The sequence below is a fragment of the Drosophila guanche genome, unplaced genomic scaffold (genome assembly GCF_900245975.1).
Source record: "Drosophila guanche unplaced genomic scaffold, DGUA_6, whole genome shotgun sequence".
In the NCBI taxonomy this organism is placed as follows: domain Eukaryota; kingdom Metazoa; phylum Arthropoda; class Insecta; order Diptera; family Drosophilidae; genus Drosophila; species Drosophila guanche.
In genome coordinates this window covers 4967868-4982795 of record NW_022995745.1, presented here as the reverse complement: position 1 = coordinate 4982795, position 14928 = coordinate 4967868, and the positions used below count along the sequence as shown (strand labels likewise).

The 14928-nt window shown below is 49.4% G+C and overlaps 6 protein-coding genes across 6 annotated transcripts; 3 read left to right on the top strand and 3 right to left on the bottom strand.

The window, feature by feature from the left end:
- Nucleotides 1-167: 167 nt before the first annotated feature.
- LOC117580898 lies at nt 168-792 on the bottom strand. Its single transcript, XM_034267658.1, has 2 exons — nt 656-792; nt 168-600 (listed from the first exon to the last, which is right to left on the bottom strand). The coding sequence occupies exons 1-2, from the start codon at nt 734-736 to the stop codon at nt 382-384; spliced, it is 300 nt and encodes a 99-aa protein (XP_034123549.1). The 5' UTR covers nt 737-792; the 3' UTR covers nt 168-381.
- Nucleotides 793-1475: 683 nt separating this feature from the next.
- On the top strand, nt 1476-2121 carry LOC117580983. The gene is made up of 3 exons (XM_034267778.1): nt 1476-1600; nt 1660-1746; nt 1819-2121. Exons 1-3 carry the CDS (start codon nt 1526-1528, stop codon nt 2044-2046), a joined length of 390 nt encoding a protein of 129 aa, XP_034123669.1. The 5' UTR covers nt 1476-1525; the 3' UTR covers nt 2047-2121.
- A 2975-nt stretch (nt 2122-5096) lies between these two features.
- LOC117581274 lies at nt 5097-5483 on the top strand. Its single transcript, XM_034268285.1, has 2 exons — nt 5097-5280; nt 5344-5483. Exons 1-2 carry the CDS (start codon nt 5097-5099, stop codon nt 5427-5429), a joined length of 270 nt encoding a protein of 89 aa, XP_034124176.1. The 3' UTR covers nt 5430-5483.
- A 621-nt stretch (nt 5484-6104) lies between these two features.
- Nucleotides 6105-8920, top strand: LOC117581271 (sodium-coupled monocarboxylate transporter 1). The gene is made up of 5 exons (XM_034268282.1): nt 6105-6561; nt 7070-7229; nt 7288-7353; nt 7415-8505; nt 8566-8920. The coding sequence occupies exons 1-5, from the start codon at nt 6320-6322 to the stop codon at nt 8825-8827; spliced, it is 1821 nt and encodes a 606-aa protein (XP_034124173.1). The 5' UTR covers nt 6105-6319; the 3' UTR covers nt 8828-8920.
- A 2567-nt stretch (nt 8921-11487) lies between these two features.
- On the bottom strand, nt 11488-11706 carry LOC117581272 (ELMO domain-containing protein C). Its single transcript, XM_034268283.1, has one exon. It carries the CDS (start codon nt 11704-11706, stop codon nt 11488-11490), a length of 219 nt encoding a protein of 72 aa, XP_034124174.1.
- An 890-nt stretch (nt 11707-12596) lies between these two features.
- On the bottom strand, nt 12597-13002 carry LOC117581273. Its single transcript, XM_034268284.1, has 2 exons — nt 12915-13002; nt 12597-12857 (listed from the first exon to the last, which is right to left on the bottom strand). The coding sequence occupies exons 1-2, from the start codon at nt 12960-12962 to the stop codon at nt 12717-12719; spliced, it is 189 nt and encodes a 62-aa protein (XP_034124175.1). The 5' UTR covers nt 12963-13002; the 3' UTR covers nt 12597-12716.
- Nucleotides 13003-14928: the final 1926 nt, after the last annotated feature.

Sequence of the window (14928 nt, the reverse complement as noted above, 5' to 3'; positions counted from 1 at the left end):
TGGCCCCTCTGTTCCTCGCCATGGCAGTGGCCCATTTCGCGTATATGGGAATGAAGTTTCTGCGTCGTGGGGCAGCTGCCAACACCACAGTGCCCGTGGAAATGTGTAAGTAAAGAACCATCTATCCATCGATCCCCAATGTGCCTTCATAATTGATTTTCCTGCAGTTCCATCCATGTCGTTTTTAATCGGCACTCTTGTGACTATGTGGGGACTTGTCTACACTTTTCAATCATTGATTTAAATATAAATAGTAAATAAATAAATGAGCCTGAAGTTCTGCCCCTGAATCACCCGGTTTTAGCTCGTTCGTGGCGTGCATTGCAATTAATATTAACAACGATGATGGGTCACGATTTGGGTTGGGTTTTCCACCGTCTCCTATCGCCGCTTGATCACGTCGACTTTCTGCTGGGGAACGCGTTCCCAGAGCTGCCGGAATCCCGTGTCCGATTTGCGCGGATTGAAGTGGGCAATTGTGTCGCGGGTGTAGCCCGTCGTTAGGGCTGGCGCCTCTGCGGAATACTCGCCCTCATCGCCCACTGGATGCACCTCATCGTTCGCAAACGCTCCGTCGTCCATGAACTCGAGTGCCAAAGCCTGGGGAAGCACATTTGCTGGGTGTTTTTCAATGCATTTGCAGGTCAAGACTCACCACGGGCAGCAGCAGCAGCAGCAGCAGCAGCAGCAGGGGGAACAGGGGCAACAGGGTGCAACGTGCGGCCATAGTCAACATTTGGCGAATGCCTCACAACATTTTCCATTGACCAACGAAACTCGACTGAGCAGCGAGCACCACACGACAACGACATCCAATCGGCTTCACGTGTGCCGCATACCAAAAACAAACAAAAAGCTCCGTTGACCCTGCCCGCCAAGCCCGCCGTCGGCCAGCGGTTTTATTTTTAGAGTAGCGCGTCATTCCCTCCATTAGCCCCATGCCGCCCCCTAGCTTGGCTTATAGTTTGGCTGGGCCCCCCGCCAACGCTTGTTGACTCATTCGATTGCTCGCTTTAATGATGGCAAAAACGTTGAGCAAATGCCACGCTGCGCTCAGCGAAAACCACTCCGTAGATCGACGAATAATACACAGAAAAATGTTCCAAAAACTAACTAAGCAAACAAAAACAGAATGAAATCCATGGCAACTGCCACTTTTTTGCTGCTCTCTTTCAGTGTTTTTCATACAATAATTTTCATTCATTTGCAATGAGCAATTTATTGAGCAGAACGGCCAAAGAAAGGTGTCGGAAATGTGACACGTGATTCGTGTGATGAATTATGTCTGATCATTGAGATCGTAAAGCAAAAGTCTGAGTGCAATTGTGACAACAGATTTACGAGCTTGAAAATGGAAAAGACTTCGGAATTCGTTCTCTTTGTGGGCCCATAAAGATACCAAAAGTCACGATTCGCATTGGGTGCACGACTGCAGCTTGAGTCCTGCTGCGGTTTGTCCACATAAAAGGGCACTGCTTGGGGCACTCCAATATCTGTTTCCAGCAAACCCGAAGCCAAAACCACAATGAAGCATTCCCTGGCCGTCTTGGGCCTTTTCCTGGCCCTCAACTTCGCCCTGCACTCGGGCGCAATGGGAAAAGTAAGTTGCTAAACAGAATCCACTCGGATCAAGTGACATTTGCCTCTCTGTTCGTTTAGCTATGCGATGTCAATGCCATCTTCAATACGGCCAAGGCCATGTGCAAGCTAAATCCATTCAAGCTACACTGCGCAGAGATTGATCAGGTAACAGCTGCCACAGAGGCAAGCAGAAAGCGGAAATTAATTAATTAATCCTTCTTGGACCTACTTCGACAGGGCGTCGATAGCTTCGCGCAGCTGGTGCTGGCTCGCCAGTCCAAACTCTGCAAGATCCCTGGTCCCATTTGGCTGCTGTGCAAGTACTGCGAGGTCACAGAGCCAGAGTCGTCCAGAGAGCAGACAGATGCAACAAATGGCACCGCAGCGGCTGGCAATGAAACCGCTGCGGCAGGAGCCAGTCGCTCGCTGCCCATCGCCATACCACCCATAATTCCTGGCCTTTAATAATGCTTTTATTCATGCAATTTATTCTACGTTCTTCTTGGCATGGCAATTATCTAAATATATTCGTTAGCATTGCAATTTTGAATGGTTCCCTCAGTCTGTACATCGATCATGGCCCTGCCCTGCGGCTTACTCATTCCTTCGTGGATTCCACACACCTCTTGGTCAGCGTTTCAGTCAAAATTCAATTAATCGCCGCCTTATCGGGCAGCGCGCATCAGGAACTTATGAGCTCCGCACTCCGACTGTCATAGTCGACGTGTATTTAGTGGCCACTACAGTTAGAGATCGTTATCCAATTAGTCGAAAAGCTCGTGTAATAAATTGCCCGAATTAAGGTGCGGAATTTTAATTACATAATTTACGCGTGCGTTGCGTGGACATCGATGATGCGAGGCGCAAAGGGATGGTCCTGGTCAGGCCTGGACAGCGACTGAGAGCCGTGCAGCCAAAAGTGCGCTTGATAGCTCATCTTAATAGAAAAGTACACGCACCCAGGCGAGGGGGTGTCATTAGAAAAATGACAGTAATAACAATAATTATGAATTTTATCCGATTAGCGGACAGGCAGAGTCAGAGCCAGAGTCAAAAGTCAGTTGGAGAGTTGGACCTGCCTTGGACATATTCAAATATTTAGTGCAATGCGTGCCATTGAACAATTAATTCTTATCTAGTTGGACTGATGCAACAGTGCCGCAAGGGCTCCTCCTTGGCCAGTGACTTTGCCGTGGGCATTCCTCACATGTCACTCGTCATCGCCATTCAGCATTCAACATTGCCGCCAACTGTGGGGCAATTGCGTGTCAAATGCGCTCAATTTTGTTATGACAATGCGATGTAATTAGAGGCCACGCATAGGCCTGGCTGCTGATGACCGGAGCCAAAGCCCCTAATATATGATGTCCCTCCTCCCCACTCTCCCACAAGATGAGCACGAGTCCTGGCTCTGGGTGTGTTCGCGCACTTGATAAATATTGTAAATGGGTGCTCAAGCCTCAACCCGGCCGGGCCCCCCTGATGATGACCAAAGTGTGAATGACAGTGGTCCGAGGCGGGGTCTGCTGGGCTGAGTGAACATTTGCATATAGCAGCAGGGAGTGTTCCTTTTGGTTTAGTGACAAAGTTTCGAAAGATTTTGCAGCAGATGCGAGACACTCGTATTCGCTTGCCTATTCGTACTATTGGATTGAGTGCTCTGGCCGAGGTGCATGCCATTAAAAAGCTGTGTGGTCGCGGGCAACTAATTAAAACCACTTAGCAAATGCTTTCTCAACTGTAAAGTTAGCTATAAACAACGAACCCAAGCCCAAGCACACACAGGTGTAGGTGCAGAGAGACATATGCAACTTGAAACAAAATTAAAAAGCAAATAATTTTCATGGCATTTCCCAGCAGCAGCAGCAGCAGCAGCCGCAACAGCGGCAGTGGGTTGAAAAAACATGCAGGGAAAACGGCAAGGAAAGGAAAGGAAAGGAAAGGAAAACATGAAATTCCAGCATAATTCCAAATAATATTACAACACCTGCGAAACCGTTTTTGAGTGGTGAATGGTGTGGTAGTAGCGGGCAGGGGGACACTCACACTCGTGGCAAAAAGGGCTTTTTCTTGAAAAACCGCTCCACTGGAATTAATTAATTCGCCGTTGACGCTGCAGCAAAAAAGCAAAAAAACACTCACACACACACACACATACAAAAAATATAGAAATAAAAATAAACAAGAAATGCGAGAAAAATCAGTCAGCGAAATCAAAAAGATATGCACAGAAACCTCCACGCACATAGGTAGAATCGGGCATAGACGAATCCACAGAGACCTGCACAAGGAATCAAATAAAATAAGGCAAACAAATTGAAAAAAGTTAGACAATTGCACAGGGATATGGGAGCTACTCGAGGCGAGCCTGAACTCAGAGATGTCTCTATTGAAAATTCCAAATCAATCTTTGGGGCAATCCCAAATGGAATCTTATTTTTATATTCCTGCTGAACAATTCCCAGTGCCAAAAGAGTAATTTCTTATGTGCCAAAATGTCTGCCTTTACTTAGATTTATGGCTTCTGATGGCTTATTTATTTTTACTCCTATTTTGGGTGATTTTATTATTCCAAGTTTGATTTGAATTACAGTTTTTTGCATGGCATCATGTCTAGGATCCACACCGAATGGCTGTAGCGCAGAGTGCGAGTATTTGTAGTATTCATCTGGTGAGTGGCGTGAATAAAAATTCACCTGCTCTGTGTGTGTGTGCGACGCATGTTCAAGGTGCAAACGCATACAAATTTTTGATTCTGATTTGCCTCTGTGTGTGTGTGTGTGTGGTAGGTGCATGTCTCCAGCTGTAGGTGTAGTGGCACTTGCTGCTCATTTTATGCTTCGATTGGCCCTCAAGTGCAGACGCTTTTTGCCACAGCTGAAGCTGAAACTGAAGCTGCCTGCCGCCTGCAGCCTGCCGCCTGCCGCCTGCATCAACAGCATCAGAATTTCCAGCTGCCATCTGCCATTTGCCAAAGCACATTCCACAAGGAACAAATGTGCACAGATGTGGATGGGGTGGACGGACGTCTAAGTGCTTTTTGGCAAACGAGTGAGTGAGAAATGTGCATTCCACATCAGGCACCCATCAAACGAGTCCAAGATCGTTGCATACTTTCGGGCCGCCAGCGATCAATCATCTCTGCGCATAATTAAACGATCATCGACTCTAGAGAGCTGTTCACTCCCAACCTACACGATCTGTCGATGCATCTTTTGGTGCTTAAAACTATTGGAAGTCATCAACTCCTCCTCCCAAAGAGTCAAGTTGCAAAATTGAGATCCCAAAAACTTCTCTAAAAGAAATTTCGAAGCTTCCACGCTCAGTCCAAGGCCGCCAGATGGGCATCTTTGTGGCATTTGCAGTCACAGTTCATTTGTCGATCGCTGAGCCGTGAACAGAGCATCGCTTAGAGCAAGTAATGGTCCATGAAGGGGCTCCCAATCTTGATGGAATCGGGCCTATAAAGCGGCCACACAAAGCACATTGCCCAGCATATAACCATAGACCCAGTGATGGCATATCCAATCGTTGCTTTGTTGTCGGTCCTCGCCCTGCTGTTGTGCCTGAGCCAGAGCTGCTGGGCGGCTCCGTCGGGCGATGATTTGGCCAAGTTTGGGGAGCTGGAGCGCACCATCAAGGAGCTGACTAGCTCCATACTGACCATGAGTGCAGGCGGAGGAGCAGGAGCAGGAGCAGGTTAGTTCGCACGACAGCAACTGAGAGATGCAGGACAAATCGTGGACTCTAATCCTTTTCCAGGCTTACTGGAGCGTGGCACTGGCGATCTGCTGGATGCCAGGGATGCTGGCAGCAGTGGCAGCTGGCCCGAAGAGAGTCGCTCCTAAGCTGGATGTTGGACACACCCAGTGACCCTGGCCTTCACTCAGCTCTGCAGTGTAATCCTTTTGTTCCTCTTTCCTTTTTTTTTTTTTGTTTCCATTTAATAAAACAGCAATGATAACTGTGATGTATCCATGTACGATCGCAGCCGAAGAGAAATCTTATCAAGTCTGGCGGCCTACATAGCGATTTCAATCCAATCCGAAAACCAGCGGCCGGCAGCGGCTGCAAATTGTCAGCTAAATCTAATCAAGTTAATTTACGCAGTCGCACCACAGATCCCATTGCATTTCCAATCAGTCTCCGCGTTGAGCGCCAAGGCAAAGACTTAAGACTGAGGCTTAAGTGCCTCGATGGCGACTCAATTTGTGGACCGCACCACAGCACCACTCAATTAGCTAGGAAATGGAAGCAGTGGGATGGGATCTGGACTGGCACTCGGACTGTGACTGAGGTGAAGATCAGCTGGCAGGCAGTCTGCCATCAGCTGTTGGCTCTGCCCATGCCCATGCCCATGCCTGTGACTATGCCTGTGGCTGTGGCTCTTCCGAGTGCCAGTGCTGAGTGTGTCATAATATCATTAATACTAATAATAATAATACTTTAGTTGCTGTGTGGCTACACATATGAGTGCTGCAGCTGACACTCTAGCCGGGGGACGGATGATAGAACCTAAATCTAAATCAAAGTGTAACCAGACGCTGCTCCACAGAGCCAGCCGCCTTCCTTCAGTCACCTCTGATGCGTGCCACAGAGCGGTGCGATCTGTGCGGAATCTAGACCTAAAAGACCTACAATTTCGCGTACGATCCACCGATCCATCGAACCAACGGCAGTGCCCTGTTTTTTTTTTTTTTTTGTGTGTTTTTTGTGTGTGTAAAGTTGCTGTGGCACAATGCATGTGGAGGAGCTGCGCGCCAGCTTGCAGAGCTTCGGCTGGCCGGACTATTTGGTTTTCTGCATGATGCTGGCCATCTGTGCCGTGATTGGCATCTACTTTTGCCTGCAGCTGCGCCGCGAGTCCCGCAAGCAACGGTCCAGCGGTGGCGCCGAGGAGGCGGCGGCCAGTGCAGCCTCCTATCTGGTGGGCGGCAGGCAAATGAAGATATTTCCCATAACCATGTCGCTGATATCGAGGTGGGTAACCAGATCCCCGATGGGGCTGTTCCATGGAGCATTTAGCAGCTTCCCAAGCAAAAGTTCTCCCCCTATTGTGGGTCGTTGTTTGCTCTAGTTTGCAGTCCGCTTGGGGGTTTATTTTTAGCACACTCAACTCTGACTATCAACGCACTAAATCGGAATTGTTTCATAATTAATAATTGGCACTGGCAGCAGCTGGAATTGCCTAACGTCGCTAACGAGCCAACTAACCCGCATGCAGGGCATTCCAGAATTGACGACAGCCTCAATTGAGATTGGACAGAGACGGAGACTGCGACTGCGACTAAGATTCCGAACAATTGAAGTGACAAAGACGACGACGACATTGGTGCTAATTGAATTGTATAAAACGCACTTTGATCTCTCCACAGTCGAGAGTCGCGGGCGTATTGTGAAGGTCAAGGCAATTGGCAGGGAAACAAACCCACATACGTGGAGCTAATCACTTGCAACTCTTTCCTTTTGTCATCTCCCCCCTTTGCAGCTTCATTTCGGGCATCACTCTGCTGGGCACGCCCACGGAGGTGTATCTGTACGGCGCTCAGTACATGTACATCATGGGCTCGCTGGTGCTGATGGGCTTCTGCATGTACTACTTCTTTCTGCCGGTCTTTCACGAGCTCAACTTGATATCCACCTACAAAGTAAGACCCTAATCTCTCCCATTTGCCAGCTCTAATGATCGTTTCACCCGTTTGGCAGTACCTCGAGCAGCGCTACAATCGCAGTCTGCGACTCTTTGGCTCTGTCATGTTCATTGTCGCTTCGGTGAGTTGCCGCCTGCAGGCGCCTGCAATGTTTCCAGCTCCTAATGTGAATCCAACTGCAGCTCCTTTGGCTGCCGATTGTCATCTATGTGCCAGCGATAGCCTTCAATCAGGCCACAGGCGTAAACATTCACATCGTCACGCCCATTGTGTGTGTCGTGTGCATTTTCTACACGTGCATCGGCGGCCTGAAGGCAGTGGTCTGGACGGATGTCATCCAGACCATCATCATGTTCGGGGCCATGGCCCTGGTGCTGATCAAGGGCACCCTGGACATTGGCGGACCGAGTGTGGTGTGGCAGCGGGCACAGGACACGGCACGCCTGGAGCGGCCCAACTTCACGCCGGACATCACGGAGCGCTACACCTTCTACTCGCTGGTGCTCGGCGGCGTGGCCCACTGGCTCAAGTCGAATGCGATCAGCCAGAACATGATCCAGCGCTACCTTTCGCTGCCCACCCTCCGGGATGCTCGCATCGCCATTTGGACCTTCATTGCCGGCGTGCTGGCCTTCCTCATGATCTGCGGCTACACGGGACTCCTGATCTACGCCACCTATGCCCAGTGTGATCCTCTGGAGACGAAGTTGGCCCAGCGCAACGATCAGCTCCTGCCGCTGCTCGTCATGGAGACCCTCGGCTCGTATCCGGGTCTGCCCGGCGTCTTTGTTGCCGGGGTCTTCAGTGCGGCACTCTCCTCGCTCTCCACCGGCCTCAACTCGCTGTCGGCCGTCGTGCTGGAGGATTTCGTGAAGACATTCCGGCGCCAGCCCCTCACCGAGGGACAAACGGCATTCGTGATGCGCAGCGTTGTCGTCGTCTTTGGCATTGTCTTTGTGGCACTGGTCTTTGCCGTGGAGAAGCTGGGCGCCGTCCTGCAGCTGACCATCACCCTCTCCTCGGTGGCCAATGGGCCGCTGTTGGGCATCTTCACCGCCGGCGTCATGCTGCCGTGGGTCAACTCCAAGGGAGCGCTGCTCGGCGGCTTCAGCTCGCTGCTGGTCATGGCCTGGATGTGTGTGAGCGCCCAGCGGGATTTGGTCACTGGAAATCTGGTGTACCAGCGCAAACCCTACTCCACGATGGGCTGCAACTACACCTTTGCCGGGGAGCCGCGTCACTTCGCCAGTCTGCCGCTCGACGGCGCCTTCAGGTGAGTGCTCCATCGGTGAAGCGGAGCTCAAAATCGTTATTAATTGATTCCCCCCTGCAGCCACGAGGTGCCCAGTGGTCCCTTCCAGCTGTATCGCATCTCCTATCTGTACTTCACGCTCTTTGGGGCACTGCTGACCATTGTGGTGGCCCTCGTGACGAGCCTGCTGCTGCGCGAAACGGATCTGGATGCCATCGACACGCGGCTGCTGACGCCCTTCGTCCGGCGCTGGCTGGAGCGACGTCGCCACAAGCAGTCACAGATCCCCACCAGAACGCCAGATGGACTCAAGCCCAAGACCATACAGGAGACGGCCACGTGAAGAGAGAGAGACAGACAGATGGAATGGTTGGATGGACGGATGAATGTTCCTTCGGTAGTTAAGCAAATATTTAAAATAAAACACAATTCATAATTATTTGGGGCTGATGTGGAAATGGGTTCAAAGCAGTTCCTATCCTCTGTACATAATTAGAAAAATGCCCGCAGTTATGGTGCCATTCCAGGACAGGGCCTGGACCTGGACCCGGACCCGGACACGGACTGGTGCTCCAGACGCTGACCCGACAAATCAAAGAGCTGCCCGCCCCAAAAGGCAACACAAAAAAAATATGGAGCGGGACAAGAGCCGCTTTCAAGTGCCAGGCACAAGCGGCTGGGTTTTGGGTCAAGTCTCCAAGGGCTGGGGCTAAGCGAAAAAAGGGTTCCATGTTAGTTTCGCTCCTGCTGCTGCTGTTGCTGCTGTTGCTGCCATTAATTGAATATTTACTGCTTTTCATGTGTGGTCCAACTATTTTGCCCCCGTCCCGCACTTCTCCACTGTATGTTTAGGTCGTTTATGCAGCAAATTGAATTGTTAATGAGCTGGCAAATGTTTGCAGAATTAGTTTCTGCCGGCCCAAACCACGGGCACCATGCATCGATGAGACACAGAGACAACCCTTGACCCCGGCAATCCAAATCCACTTGGTTTCAGTCTCTCTCTGCCTCTCAGTCTCTCTCTTAATTAGGCGCCTGCACAAAAGACAGCGGCAAAATGTCATCAGAATGCATAATGACAGGCTCCGAGGAGCGAGGGCCTGAATTTGGATAGGGTGCACACAGGTGTGCAGCATCTCGTGGCATATTCAAAAACTATGTTGTATGCATGGCCAGTGACAGGAGCATGAGCATGAGCAGGCAGTAGCTGGAGGTGGAGCAGGGACAGGTACAGGTACAGGTACAGGTACAGGTACAGGGACTCGAACTGGGGACAGCGACAGTTGTCATATGGGTGGATTGTTTTTTTGGCCAGGACAGGAAACGGATGTTGGCAGCGCTAACGTGCCATCCTGCCATCCTGCCACCACCAGAAACAGCAGCAGGGTCCTGGCCAACAGCGACAGCCACAAAGGGCAAACAACTCCTCGCTCTGTTAACTTGTTTATGTCGCCGTGTTGCTTTTGTGTTACTTTTTATGCTGGAATATAATTTGCCCACTCCCCAGCACTCTCGCTCACTCACTCACCCTCCTTTTGGGCAGAACATGGAGCACATGTGGGCTGCTAGTGCCCTCGAATGGGAGCTGATCCTCTGGCTTGGATCTACTCATTGTGCATTTTGATTTCAATTTATTTTGTATGTTTCTGCTCTGAAAGTTGCTCTCCATCTTTAAGAGTGTTTTCCATGGTTTTCATTGATCTAAAACCAAACCAAACATGGGGTCAGCTCTTTTTGTTCATTTTTATTAGCTCAATTCTCTGCTGTTTATCTTCTTACCATTTCTATCTAGATCATCTTTTTGCTGCATGCTTTTCCCTCTATGCTCTTGCATCATTTTTGCCATATTTCCCATGGGAAACTTTGATATTTGATCTGCAGCCTACTCTGATCTCGGTCTGCACATGTCAGTATCCATTCCATTCCTCTCTCAGAAACCCTTACCCTCTTGCTGTTGGAGCATTCCATCCGTGGCTGCACCTTTGGGGCACTTCTCTGAACAAAGCCACTTGACATGTAGTTCGGCAGCGGGCAGCGGGCAACTGTGCCGCCAGCCATATAAATGCCAGTGACAATTTGCAACGGACTGTGCCCCAATCCCAATCCCAATCCCACTCACACCCCTTTGCCCTGCCACTGTTCCCTTTCCTCTCTTTTTTTGTGTTGTTTTTGTGTGTTTTTGCGGAGAGCAGGCACAAAAGTAATTTTTGATTGTTTTCATGAAAATGAGCATAGAAAAATTATAATTAAAATTCATATGAAAATTGTCGGAACAACAAAATGGAGGAGAGAACAATGGGCCCATGGGTTGGTGGGGGTTGTGGCTGGGGGCTGGGGGCTGGTCTGTTGCCGGCAACCACCGAAAGATTCCATCTGAAAGGACCCAAGAAATGCACTGCCACCCCCCCCTCCCCCGCTAGGTAGTCGGTAAAGGGGGGGGGGGGGGATCTGCGGGTTTATTGTTTGTGGGGAAACATAGGTTCCCACACACATTCCACCTCACTCCCCGACAAGCCTCATTCTCAGGCTGAACAATCTTTTCCCCGGCTGCCAAAACAATGTCAGCTTACAGAATTAGAAGGAAAGCAAAGGGGGGATGGGGGGTAAGGGGGTAAGGGGCTGGCCTCTACCTGAGCCCTCCACAATGGTGCAGATCCAGGAGCAGGCACAGACCCAAACGCATGCCGACTGCTCATTTTCTTGTTGTCGTTTCATTTTTGGCACTTTTTGTGCGATAAAATATTTAATTATATATTCGGCAGCTTCGTTCCGTTTGTGCATTGTGCGGTCTGCCCTTTGGCCCATTTTGCTCGTGCATTACCTTGGGCAGCGAGTGGGGAGGTGAGAGGCTGGAGAGTGTTTTGCTTCTGAAATTACATTTCGAGTGGCTGCCCGAGAGTATGCCATTAGCCAGAACGATTCCCAGGCTTGTGCTCTTTTATTACATTCGAATCCAACACAAATCTAATTCAAGTTCCATCTTTATCAGCCTCAGCCTCAGCCTCAGCCAGTGGCCACTGTGGTAGCTGCCGTTGTCGTTGTGGTGGTGGTCGTCGTCGTTGTCGTTGTGGTGGTCGCTGCCGTCGCCAGTGGCCGCTTCACAATCGTTATCCGAATGCAGCCAGCATGATCCACATGCTCCCCAATGGGCGCTGCACCCACCAGCAGTGCCAGCAACAGCAGCAGGAGCGGCAACACGTGGAGTAACTTCAGCGGCCTCATCTCATCAGTCGGAGTCGAGAACTGATGGCGTCGCTCGCTCTGGCATTTCATTTATAGCTGCAGGTGTGTCCGTCCCATCTTGGCCAGCAGAATGCTGGAATAAACAATAAACAATAAACAATCGGGTATGCTGGATCAACAAATGTGACTACAAATTGCTGCATCACCCACAGTCATGGGTCACGTGCTGCGATCCCCACTTCCCCGATCCGTTCTATTCAGCTTTTGCCGGGTCAGATAAAGATAATTTCGTTAACTCGTAACTCGTGTTTACTGTGCTCCATTGAACAGTCCAACTGTCAGAGCTTTTGCATATTTTTATCAAGCTTCTGTTCAAAGATCTTCTCGACAAAGGCATTCAATGCTTTTGTGGGGTTTTTAATGCGGCAAAACTCAAGTATTTTGCCACCGATCAACTGCATTCTTTCATTGTTTAATGCCAGAAACGATTGCAACGCTGCACACAAAACTATTCTGATGGAGTTTTAGCTTTGAAAATGCCTCAAGAAGTTTTATGCAGAAATTTGGAAATTATTTTAGTTTGTTTTTTAAGTTATTTTCACATAACTTTAGTATGCCACATCTTTTTGTAAGTACATTTACCATTCTGAAAAGCTAATAAGCAAATCAAGAAGTCGTACCTGAAACACTTCACGCTTCATCGTACCTTCTGGCAAGCTTTTAGCTTTGAAAATCAAATTTGAACACTTGTTGCCGTATTCTTTATCATAATTTTGGTTTTAAAAATTCAGTAAAAATCGAAAGACTGCATATGCCGTGTGTTCTTATGTCCCATGTGTAGCTGCACTAATTGGGCGTCGTTTAAGGCATCGCTTGAAGCAATCAAAGAGTAAATCCATAATAAATGATAATTTTTGCTGTGTGACAATGTTCCTTTATTCTGAAGCTAAGGTGTGTGGTGCGTTTGCTACATAGGCAAATGGTCAGGGGTCAGGGGTCAGAGGTCATGTCAGAGGTTGCACGTATCCAAATTGCATGCAAAGGCTCTGCTAGCCATATGCGGCTGTGGTGCTGGGCGGTGGTGGCGGTGGTGCTCCACGCGGTGGCGGGGAACCCGTTGAGTTGCGATGATGGCCAACAGCTTGGAGTCCCTGCACCAGGCCATGGCTCACTCCAGCTGCGGACAGTTGCTAAAAGAAAGTGGAGATTAAAGCAGGAACTGCCAGCGCCTAAGAGCCTCAACTCACCAGCAGACAACAGCTGAGGACGAAGGCAAAGAGCAGATAGAGACGCATCTTGGTGGATCGGCAACTGGCGGTTCAATGGATGACATTGGCTTCGAGGTTGCCGCTTATATGGCCTCTAATCGCAGTCGCAATTCAAATGACACATTAAAAACCTAATTGAGGTGTGGATTTTGTAATAATATTATTTCAATTGTGCGCCGCAATTATCGAGTGCACTGGAGCCGAGAAACAAACAGACACTCTGTGACACCGCACTCTGGGTCGGTGTTGGGGTTCTGCTGTTATATATGTGTAGGTACATAGATATGTACATATTTAGCCATCACTATAAACCCAGCCATCGATGGCTCTACGGACAGGGAAACCGCATTAGCCAGCCCCCATCCCCATTCGGGCACATGTCCCTATCAATAAGGAATGGTAATGCCAAACTAATGAAATGTGTCCCACAATTGATGGGCCTGAAAGCCATAAGCCAGTCGTGACTTGTCGCCAGATATTTTGATGAACTGCCAGGACATGTCTGGATTGGCATTGGCATTGCGATTACGTTCGAGATAAGCATAAACGTGTCGGGAAACTTTTATTGCCACAAGAAGGTGGATGGGTGGATGGATGGATGGATGGATGGATGGATGGAATCATGTAACTGAACTTTGACAGATTTGCCAGAGCAGTGGGGGATGTCGTAAACTACATTATATGACAGCAGGTAAGAACTCAAACTCGAAACTCGAAACACGAAACGGAACACCAGCAGCTGGAGAGGGTGTGGGCACATCCATGGCCCACTTTTATTGGATTTTTATGATAAGCCAAAACTTGCTTCCATTCTGCCTCTCGCGCTCTCCCTCCTTTTAATATTTTTTGGGGATGATTCGAAGAGCACTTTGGGCGCAAATTGCAGCTGTTATCGCTGATTAAATGGCACAAGCAACGGCGGGGGAGATCCGATACGAAATGCAAGGCGGTACAACGGATATCTGGCGACCCAACCCGTAGACAATGCAAATCAAACAAACAATAAATTGAATCAGGATACATTGTTGAATGTAACAGATAGGCTTTTGGGGCCGGGCATCCGGAGCACAAGGCTGGAGCAGGAGCTGGGAGCTGGGAGCTGGGAGGCCGGCATGCACATCCTAGAGACATTAAGGATATCCTTGAGTAGATGCAATTTTCTAACCAATATAATTCATAAATTTATTTTCAATCCTTTCCGCACATAAATTTTCATATTATGCACACAGACCCACAATTCTTTCAGGCCTATTGTCCTGCGTGTCCTGCGTGTCCTGCGTGTCCTGTGTCTGTGTGTGCATTATTATTTGTCGTCGTGCTTGTCATTATTTATATGGGCAGGCGAGAGATAAGTTGCTGCAATTGTGGCCCGCACACACACACCCAAACACACACACATGGAGGGACCCACCTCAAGCCACATCCTACGGGCCCATCTTGCCGGCAGGATGCAGCTTCAGGTCCTGGCAATTACTACTCACAGAAACACAGGCCTACAGTCCTCTGTCCACCCTCTGTGCTGCTGTGTCTGTGTTCAGTTTGTTGGGCCCAAAATTTTGATTTATAAATGCCAACACCGAACCGGTCGCCTCTTCTCTGCTCTGCTCTGCTCTGCTCTTCCCTTGCCGCTCCACTTTGGCAACTCCTGCCCCAGGAAGTTGCAGTTACTTTTGCTGACAAACGTCCCCAGGTCCTCGGGCACAGCGGAGAGTGCAACTCAAGTGGCCATTAATATATCAGTTCAATTCATATTTGAAATTTTGCATTTCCTACACAGGACGAAGCCTGCCTCGGCACAGATCCTTGTCCAGCAGTCCACCCAGTCCCCCAGTCCCCCAGTCCCCCAGTCCCCCAGTCCCCGCCCACGCATACGATTATGATTTGTGTCTTACTTAATGCACAGACGCACCAACTTTTGCCAGCACTGGGAGAATCCGAGGGACCATCAGAGGATGGTCATGGGTTCACTGTGGATTTGTTTTCGCCTCGTCAA

Bases quoted from the DNA above. Each gene is read 5' to 3' on its own strand.
- LOC117580898 (XM_034267658.1), bottom strand. From the start codon at position 736: ATGTTGACTATGGCCGCACGTTGCACCCTGTTGCCCCTGTTCCCCCTG. The intron at 601-655 runs GTGAGTCTTGAC...GTGCTTCCCCAG, and splicing joins TGCTGCTGCTGCTGCCCGTG to GCTTTGGCACTCGAGTTCAT.
- LOC117580983 (XM_034267778.1), top strand. From the start codon at position 1,526: ATGAAGCATTCCCTGGCCGTCTTGGGCCTTTTCCTGGCCCTCAACTTC. The intron at 1,601-1,659 runs GTAAGTTGCTAA...CTGTTCGTTTAG, and splicing joins ACTCGGGCGCAATGGGAAAA to CTATGCGATGTCAATGCCAT. The intron at 1,747-1,818 runs GTAACAGCTGCC...CTACTTCGACAG, and splicing joins ACTGCGCAGAGATTGATCAG to GGCGTCGATAGCTTCGCGCA.
- LOC117581274 (XM_034268285.1), top strand. From the start codon at position 5,097: ATGGCATATCCAATCGTTGCTTTGTTGTCGGTCCTCGCCCTGCTGTTG. The intron at 5,281-5,343 runs GTTAGTTCGCAC...ATCCTTTTCCAG, and splicing joins AGGAGCAGGAGCAGGAGCAG to GCTTACTGGAGCGTGGCACT.
- LOC117581271 (XM_034268282.1), top strand. From the start codon at position 6,320: ATGCATGTGGAGGAGCTGCGCGCCAGCTTGCAGAGCTTCGGCTGGCCG. The intron at 6,562-7,069 runs GTGGGTAACCAG...CCCCCTTTGCAG, and splicing joins ACCATGTCGCTGATATCGAG to CTTCATTTCGGGCATCACTC. The intron at 7,354-7,414 runs GTGAGTTGCCGC...ATCCAACTGCAG, and splicing joins TCATGTTCATTGTCGCTTCG to CTCCTTTGGCTGCCGATTGT.
- LOC117581272 (XM_034268283.1), bottom strand. From the start codon at position 11,706: ATGAGGCCGCTGAAGTTACTCCACGTGTTGCCGCTCCTGCTGCTGTTG.
- LOC117581273 (XM_034268284.1), bottom strand. From the start codon at position 12,962: ATGCGTCTCTATCTGCTCTTTGCCTTCGTCCTCAGCTGTTGTCTGCTG. The intron at 12,858-12,914 runs GTGAGTTGAGGC...ACTTTCTTTTAG, and splicing joins TCCTCAGCTGTTGTCTGCTG to CAACTGTCCGCAGCTGGAGT.